Consider the following 9,205-nt stretch of genomic DNA (forward strand, 5'->3'; position numbering starts at 1 on the left):
GAAACCTTGAAGAATCAGTCCAGTGTCCACTGCCTTGCTCAGGAAAACATCTCTGACATGATGTATTAATTTCAGATGCTGTGCTTTTAACTTGCCGTGGACTGTGTACCCTACAGAGAGAGAGGGGGGATGAAAGGGTGTTATATATTTAGGCCCGTCCAAAATATACGGTTCGGACTAGCAGATGACACTGCGGCTCATTCAGAGTGTTACCTCTGTGTTGGAATTTGAGGTTTGGCTCTGAGGGCAAATAAACGCTTTCTGCTTAGTTGTTTTATGTGTTATTTTGATGAAACCATGGCTCACTGCCAAAACTGAATACACACAAACACATACACATTCAAACACACACTGACTAACCAAGAGGTAGCATAACCTGAATTAATATGATTTATATTTGTCTCTGTAACGGGTTCAGATCTTCAATGATTCAATAAATAAATCAGTAAATCAGTAATTCCTCACTTACCCTGTCGTCAGGAATACCATCATTGTCATCATCGTTGTCACACGCGTCACCAACACCGTCCTTGTCGTAGTCTTCTTGGCCTGAGTTGGGAAGGTTGGGGCAGTTGTCCTACAAAAGAAATATTACATCATAAAGGCCGAACAATGCACACGATGTACTCAACAAGCATGAACATTATATTTAGCTAGATTAACAGTCCTGTAGGACATTGAATGAATCACTTGTGTGTTTCTTTAGAACATTATTTTTTCTTTGTAATTGTAGTCAGCATCGGCACATCACTCAAAAGGGATGTGTGTTCTTTACTAGTTAAATAGTAAGCTGGACCTTTTCAAGGACCTATACTGGTCAGGACCTACATACCTTCTTGCAGTGGTAGGTGGCGTTCTCCACGCAGACCAGGTCTTGGTTGGGCCACCCGTCCAGGTCTGTGTCCTCACCACAGATGTGTCCGTTCCCAGCATAGCCAGGCTTACACTCACAGCGGTACATGGGGTCGGCAAAGTGTCCCAGGTAGTTACAGCGGGCGTTCTTGTTGCAGTCGTGGCTCCCATCCAGGCAAGGGTTACGTGGTGTACACACCTGGAGTGGGAGGAAGTGAAGACTTGATCAGACAAGCCAGGAAATATTGTGGATAACCTCCCTGCCTTTTGTTTACCGAGGTCACAATCAGCTGGCCTTCCTGGCAACAGTTGGCAGTATGATCGGGACAGAGAAAAGCATAGCTTTTTAAGCGATCTATGATCTTGTAACTTCCTAATTCTAAATGTCTAATTCTAAATCAGCTGAGGCCAGAGCTACAGTCTAAGAGGACAATCATCACAACACTAGTCAACAGTACCAGCACTAACCTGTTTCTTGGCGGCGGCCTCCTCCACTCCCCTGCCGAAGGGCTGAGGTCCAGAGTAGCGTGCGGGACAGGGCAGGCAGTTGTAGCCAGGGTCGGTGTTCTCACAGCGGTGCACTCCGTTGAACACGAAGCAAGCATCAGGAACCTCTTTACACTCGTCAATGTCCTTGCACTTGATTCCGTTACCAGAGTATGCAGTGGGGCATTTTCCACACCTCCATGTTCCATCAGGGAAGCTGGTGCACTTGGCCCCAGGGAAGCAGGGGTTGGACAGACAGCCATCTGAGGAGAGAGACATGGGCTTTAAGTACTGTGTACTGACTGTGTTTAAGTACTAGTATTAAGCTATAAGTGTTTTATAAGCCTTAAAATCATTAAAAGCATCAAAAGTAATAGTTTTAAAGTGTTATTTTACCTTAAAACTGTCTAAAACCTACAATTTTTGTAATAATTCACAGTACTTAAGTTTTAAGAGGCATTGTCTGCCCATAGGGCTCTTTTGACTAGATCCCTATGGGCCCTGGTCAAAAGTAGTGCACTATATAGGGAATAGGGTGCCATTTTGGATGCTACCAGTGCCTGCTACTCACCGATGGGACAGGCGTTCTTGTTGCACAGCTGAGTAGCCTTGGCGTTACCCTGGCACTCCTTACCACCATAGTTGGGGGCGGGGTCGTTGCAGAGACGTTTACGTGTCTGAGCTCCTCCCCCACAGGTGGCAGAGCAGGTATCCCATAGCGACCAGGGTCCCCAGTTACCATTGACTGAACGGGAGGAAGAGAGACAGAGGTTTCAATACAGGTGTGACTGTGGTGCTCTTCATCTTGCAATGCCGTCTTTGTTTCTGCTTCAGCCAACTGGTTGTTGAACAAGGAACAAATACAGACTGCAATTGAGGCTAATTTACAAGGTACCACACGAAATGAGGATGTATGAATGACTACAAATATTTCAGGGTGTGAGGTGCATGAAAGGCCTTTGACTAATGTCAAATGCAAACAATGACGTGCATTTGACCCAGGTCTTGTGCTTAAAAACCCTTGACTAATGGTACTTACTGGGGCAGGGTGACATGGTGCACTTCTCAGTCTGTCTTCCCTCTCCCTGGCAGTCCTTGCCTCCCAGCTGGGGTGTGGGGGAGTTGCAGAGGCGGATACGGGTGATGACACCTGCCCCACAGGTGACCGAGCAGGATGACCAGGGGGACCAGTGGCTCCAGGCACCGTCCTGCTTGACTGGAGGGACATAGAGCAGAGGTTAAGGGTCAGGGGTCAAAGAAAATGCTTGGTTACGGGTCTTTGTCAAAACAAGGTAAGAGAAGTTAAATGTGTTGCTCTGTAGAGTCACAGCTGGCTGATCTGCAGCTGAATACTTAGGTCTATCGTTTCTGTCACCATCGATATAGGTTTGTGATAAAAGTTTCTGTGTGACGATTGATGAATGTGATTTGGTTGGTAGTTTTTAATGTGTATAGTGTACTGAACTCACAGCGTTTGTCACACTCCTGAAGGTAGCAGTCCCTGGTCTGGACGGAGGTTCCCTCGCAGTTGTTGTTGATACGGTCGCAGGAGCGGCCTCTCTGCTGGATGCCCCGCCCACAAGACACGGAACAGTGGGTCCATTCAGACCACAGGGACCAGCCGTCCTCTGCATAGTCACTCGCTATGGAGGGAGAGAGAGAAGGAGGGAGAGAGAGGAGGGAGGGAGGAAGAGAGGGAGGGAGAGAGGGAGGGGGAGAGAGAGGGAGAGAGGGAGGGGGAGAGAGAGGGAGAGATAGAGGGAGGGGAGGGAGGGAGAGAGGAGAGGGAGAGAGTGAGGGGGAGAGAGAGGGAGAGAGGGAGAGAGGGAGGGGAGGGAGGGAGAGAGAGAGAGAGGGAGAGAGAGAGGGAGGAGGGGGAGAGGGAGGGGAGGGAGAGAGAGAGAGAGGGAGAGAGGGAGGGAGGGGAGAGAGAGGGAAGCAATGAGAGAGCTATTGGACTGCAGAGACCTCAAAGTCCTTCTAAGAAGCCTACTGAACGCACAGGGACCAAAGGGAAGCCTACTGAACGCACAGGGACCAAAGGGAAGCCTACTGAACGCACAGGGACCAAAGGGAAGCCTACTGAACGCACAGGGACCAAAGGGAAGCCTACTGAACGCACAGGGACCAAAGGGAAGCCTACTGAACGCACAGGGACTAAAGGGAAGCCTACTGAACGCACAGGGACCAAAGGGAAGCCTACTGAACGCACAGGGACCAAAGGGAAGCCTACTGAACGCACAGGGACCAAAGGGAAGCCTACTGAATGCACAGGGACCAAAGGGAAATCTACTGAACGCACAGGGACCAAAGGGAAGCCTACTGAACGCACAGGGACCAAAGGGAAGCCTACTGAACGCACAGGGACCAAAGGGAAGCCTACTGAACGCACAGGGACCAAAGGGAAGCCTACTGAACGCACAGGGACCAAAGGGAAGCCTACTGAACGCACAGGGACCAAAGGGAAGCCTACTGAACGCACAGGGACCAAAGGGAAGCCTACTGAACGCACAGAGACCAAAGGGAAGCCTACTGAACACACAGGGACCAAAGGGAAGCCTACTGAACACACAGGGATCCCCCATTGACTGCTGTTACTTGATCATGTCATGACCTTGGCCAAGGTACTGATGAGTGTGGTTTTCTGCCTTTCTTAAGGTTTTAGGGGCTGCTGCGGCCCAGCCCTTTTAGGTATGTGGAAAATGTCACTTGTTCTTGTGTGTAGGATGGCTTTGGTAAACAGAGCAATTTTCCATCCCACTTTAACCAATTTGGCTCAATTATAGCCATTACAAGCTGAAGATTAAAGATGTTTTGGGTTGACAAAGCGCCAATGTTCCAACACAAAACAGCCTTTTCATACGTTAACAAGCTAGGGGACTTAAATCACCCTTAAAATGAATTTGTTTTTCTTGAATAGAAACCTTTACATCCAGAAAATAGTTGTGGCTTCATACTTTATTTGGCAAATAGAATCCAAGTAGATGGCAGTAAATGGAGTGCCGTTTAAATGGCCTGTTTGTCTGAAAGACATTAAGCCTCAGGACAACTCAGGCTATTAATGGCTTTAGAATAGAACAAACCTCTGGTTTGTAATACTGTATATAGACTTCATTGAATGTGAGGTGAACCTTTGTTTGTGCAGGTATGTTACTTCTTGTACAGAGTTGGAACCACACAAATAGAACCATAGAATCATTCTAATTCTAGAGTTGGAACTTACGTGTTCCACAGCGCGGGCAGCACTCCCCATCAGGCACGGTTGCGTTGGCACAGGGGATCAGGGGGCAGGAGATCTTGCGGCACACGGTGGCAGAGTTCTACAAAGGAGCAGAGACAAATAATCGTAAGGAATCAGGAAGTTAATGACATACAGTAAGTTCCCCTTTTTCTGCACCTGGACTAGCTTGGGTTGGTACAATGAGGAGATCAGTGGCTGGAGGCAGAGACCCCTGTGGACCAACCAGCACCTGCCCACTGGGTCAGAGTAGTAGGAATGTGGCCAAACAGTCGTGGAGGGTTGGACTGGGCAAAAAAAAAAATCCATCTGCCAAAAGCAACCTGGGTATTAGTGTGCCTTGATGGATGGAACGTTCAATCTCTCTGTCTAATGAAGCAAACTAACATCCTGGCGAGTTGATTCACAGATCAAGAGAGCCCAAGAGCCAAGGGGATTAGGAGCAGAAAGGTGATACTGCTGGCAGAGCAGATTTGCCTGCAGCAGTTTCGATTAAATACAGTAGCTCTCTATGTCTTCCTGTCTGTGAGCCACTTGTCTGAGCTGAAGCTGAAGCTCTGTTCAATTATGTTGTTAATTAGAGACACGGAGCTGCTGAGAAGAGCTGAGAGGTACCCTATTCTCTAGATGACCAGGACCTATAGGGGGCCTGTTCAGGCTCTGTCTGTTCACTAGAGTGGTGGGCCACGGTCACTTCACTACAATACCCACTGTTGGCTTGTTGGCCTGATGCCAGCCTCTTCCTCCTACCCAATTACTGGCCAGATGACAAACAGGTCTGGAGTAGCGAGCAGGCGCTTGCTGAGTTGGGATGAGTGTGTGTTTGCAAGTGCCTGTCTGAGAGTGCAAATGTAGGTGCACACACACATAAACACACACACATAAACACACACACATAAACACACACACATAAACACACACACATAAACACACACACATAAACACACACACATAAACACACACACACATAAACACACGCACATAAACACACGCACATAAACACACGCACATAAACACACACACATAAACACACACACATAAACACACGCACACTACCCCACTACCCTCCCCACCCACACACCCTCTCTCGACTTCGGCCCTTACCTGACAAGTGCACTCAGTACAGTCGTCGACGGTCCACTCTGCCTTGTTCTTGTGGACGATGCCGTTGTGCAGACAGACTCCGCTGTGGATCCCCACTCTGTTCATCAACAGCTTGTTCTCATCCGTCTGAAGGAGACAGGAAGGAAGGAAGCAGACTCCGATATGAATACTGGATGAGACCCTGCTCAGACGCTCAAGGGTTTCAAATTCACACACTGTTTCGCTCTTCAGTTCTCAATAGCCTGAGCGGTTTGAATGACACTCAGGTGTTTGAGAATGTCTGTCACCACCTCACACTGGTTTAGCATTAAGAAGTCTTCCAAATGAGAGCTAGTTAGAAAAGTCGACCTAATTTGATTTAATTAATGAACTAACATGCCGTTTGACAGACTAGCCAGAGTTGGCGCTGGTAGGCCAGTATGCTAAACAAGGCCCACATGCAGTGACTGACAGAGTATCATGCCATAGGCAGACATATTGCCGTCTGCTCCAGGAGGCAGGTGTGTTTCCTCACCACTTTGCGCAGCTCATTGGACAGCTCCTTCACCACCACTCCAAGCCCCTTCAGTTCCTTGAACATGCCAGCCAGGTCCTCACAGGAGAACCCACAGATCATCTGCAGGTCTGGAGGGAGGGAAAAAAACCATAGAGATACATGAATTCTATGGGAAACACAGTTTGACTATCGATGTACATGAAGGCTTCCAGACTAATTTTTAACTCACTCAGCTACAGACAACTGTTGACAATAGAAGAGAATGCTTTTACTTTCTTCTAATACTTCTATGCTGTGCTGTTCTATTCTGTTCTACTTCTGGAACCTTTTTCGGGGGGGGGGGGGGGGGGGGGGGGGGGGGGTTAACAGGGTTTATACAGGGTATAGATAATAAGCAGCAGCAGTTGTGTTTACCTTTAGTTTTGTGGCCAGTGTAGTCCGTCCTAATGGCAGGGCTGGACCCATTGATGGGGTTGTCCATAAGGATGATCCTATCAGTCAGAACAGCTGAGGGAGGGAGATTAGGGGAGAAGGAGGGAGGGAGGGAGGGAGAGAGAGAGAGAGAGAGAGAAAGGGAGGGAGAGGGAGGGAAAAGGAGAGAGAGGGGAGGAGGGAGAGGGGGGAGGGAAGGAGGGAGGAGGGAGGACGGGAGAAACACACAGAGAGACCGTTTAGAGCACTGTAGACCGTAATGGCAATACCCACTAGACCACAGCAGACCACAACACACACACACTGTACCCAGGGCTCATTGGTGATATAACTACAGTGGAGAATATGTAATTACACTCAGGGTATTACAGAACATTACAGCCTCATACTATCTTGAATCACAATTAAGTTAATGAGTTAATGTGCCCAGCCCCGAGGAGGCATTGAAGTGTTTGTAAACTTTAGCTTTCCCATGGCAACATAAACGTGACTTTTGTTAGCAACTCTCCCATGACAGTTAACTAGGCTCTTAAACAGTCATGCACAGTCTTATAGAAGGCTTGGTGGCTTTAGAATAACAACAAGTGATGCATGGATAAACACGCAAAGATGCTTTCTGTCATGATTAGGCTACTTACAGTTTTGGCATCCCTTGTTGCGCAGAATCGCGTCCAAAGTGGTTCCGAAGACAAAGCGCACGTTTTGGAGCACCCCCTACAAGAATCAATGGCAATTTTAGCTCTAATACTGCATAGTCATTATCACTCCACTTTTACGCAACAAATATTGGAGTTTATGGATCACTTACAAGGGTTTCCAATGCAGTGTGCTGTATAACTTTCACGCATGGGTCTATAGGTTTTATGCACATCATTTTTACGAATTTAAAGTGTTACACAATCCTAAATTCAACATTTTCTAACATCTAAAACAACTCGAAAATGTATATGATCTGGATCCATCATGTGTAATGCCATGCATCATGCGCTCTGTGTGTGCGTCACTTACCATGAACCGGTCCTTCACCGCTCCCTTCCCGATCCTGAGGCGCGCTATGGCGGGAGTCTCCTGAGTGAGAATGCTCTGGATGGGAGCGTCCAGTTCCGCGGTATTCACCTCCTCACAGCCGACATACAGCTGCGCCCGGTCCTCCTGCACGAACAGCGTAATATTCTTCCAGTGGCCCGTCGCCAAGTCCACATCTTCTATCGAGACCACCTGTTGCTTATTAACGGTGGAGAAAACCACATCCAGGGTGTTCGCTTTTCCATTCGAGACGATCTCGAACACGGCTCCGGATCCGTCCCGCTTCTCCACGGTCAGGAGGGAGCCCCTGGTCCGCTTAAACTGCTTGAAGTTAAGCAGGAGGAGGAAGCCCCTCTCGGCATGGATGGAATCGATGAGGTCCCTGAAGGAGCTCTCGGGGACTTCGGGGATCAGGTCCGGGTTGAGGATCTTGTAGGCGGGGCTGTATGGGTCGTCGCCCTTCACTAGGGTCACTCCGTGGTTCTTCTTGGAGACTTGGACCAGCTCGAACAGGTCGTACACGCTATTGTCGTCTCGGCTCTCTGCGGGAGGGAGGTGGGAATGAGTGGGAGCAATGAACTCTACAGTGATGTCTATGTTAATCCATGTTCAAAACAAGTCAATACATTAAGGGGATAGTAATACATTAAAGACCTCTGATATGTTTAAAAAAATAGTTTTAAGTTCAAGTTGAAGCATTGCAATTGCCACAAACTCCGTTAATTCTAGACAAACATAAAGTATCAGGCAAGCATCTCACCTGCAACTCGTGCGCTCTCGCAGGTCCAAAGCATCAATAGCAGAAATATTCCTGTCAACTTCATTGTGAAACTCTGGTTTTTCCCTATGAAAAATTACAAATAAAGTAAACCACTTTTTTTTTTACAAAAGTTAATATTTATACATAAAATGAAAATATAATAATGAACAATAATCCAAACACATATTATTATTTACTATAATAAGAAAATATTAGAAAAATATGTCTGGATATAGGCTGGATTCGAAAATGGAAATATTGTCAGCCCACCTGTTGAATGAAAACAGCAGAGAGAAATAGTAAAATCCAAATAGAATCCAATAATAATCCACAAGATTAAAAATTGTTCTTGTTCTTTTTTAATCGAAAGGAGTCCGATATACGATTCAGAAAGTTCGTATCTTGTGTTGCTTTAATTGAATGGTAAATCTTCTCTCTGGTATCTGACGCTAGAACCTAACTGTAAGCCAGGGGACAAAGTACTATTTAAATAGTTTCATGACATTCCTAAGAACTCGTCTCGCCCAATCAGATGGTGGAAGGAAAAAGGGACGATTTTATGGTCTTACCTCACAGCAAGTAGCGGGTGGAGCGCACTGAGTCCCATACAGAAGCGCACAAGGGGAGAGGGGAGATAGAAAAAACGCGCCACATTCCAGAGCCCAAATTCCATGACTGGATCCATATTTTTATTAGACCCTCGTTTCCGGTTATTGGTTCACTCACCAGTCTGAAATGTTCTCGTTAAAAAAACAAAATCCACCTCTCTATCTTTAAACCTTTTGCTCACGTTTGATAAAGTTTGTGCTTA

The 9,205-nt window shown here is 47.1% G+C and overlaps 1 protein-coding gene across 1 annotated transcript in view; it reads right to left on the reverse strand.

Annotated features, from left to right (window-relative positions):
- The window catches only part of LOC311123555 (thrombospondin-1-like), an 18,661-nt gene extending 9,834 nt beyond the window's left edge, over nucleotides 1–8,827 (reverse strand). Inside the window, exons 1-14 of the mRNA XM_084197801.1 lie at nucleotides 8,665–8,827; nucleotides 8,395–8,478; nucleotides 7,617–8,176; nucleotides 7,247–7,322; nucleotides 6,591–6,683; nucleotides 6,195–6,304; nucleotides 5,681–5,806; nucleotides 4,562–4,658; nucleotides 2,808–2,981; nucleotides 2,378–2,554; nucleotides 1,910–2,083; nucleotides 1,321–1,601; nucleotides 833–1,051; nucleotides 470–577 (exon numbers count right to left, since the gene is read on the reverse strand). Coding sequence (XP_084053927.1) covers nucleotides 470–577; nucleotides 833–1,051; nucleotides 1,321–1,601; nucleotides 1,910–2,083; nucleotides 2,378–2,554; nucleotides 2,808–2,981; nucleotides 4,562–4,658; nucleotides 5,681–5,806; nucleotides 6,195–6,304; nucleotides 6,591–6,683; nucleotides 7,247–7,322; nucleotides 7,617–8,176; nucleotides 8,395–8,458 — 2,259 coding nt within the window. The 5' untranslated portion in view covers nucleotides 8,459–8,478; nucleotides 8,665–8,827. The remainder of the gene's footprint in view (nucleotides 1–469; nucleotides 578–832; nucleotides 1,052–1,320; nucleotides 1,602–1,909; nucleotides 2,084–2,377; nucleotides 2,555–2,807; nucleotides 2,982–4,561; nucleotides 4,659–5,680; nucleotides 5,807–6,194; nucleotides 6,305–6,590; nucleotides 6,684–7,246; nucleotides 7,323–7,616; nucleotides 8,177–8,394; nucleotides 8,479–8,664) is intronic.
- Between the last annotated feature and the right edge of the window lie 378 nt (nucleotides 8,828–9,205).

This window comes from Coregonus lavaretus (assembly GCF_964263955.1).
Source record: "Coregonus lavaretus genome assembly, contig: HAP1_SCAFFOLD_1589, whole genome shotgun sequence".
Classification (NCBI taxonomy): domain Eukaryota; kingdom Metazoa; phylum Chordata; class Actinopteri; order Salmoniformes; family Salmonidae; genus Coregonus; species Coregonus lavaretus.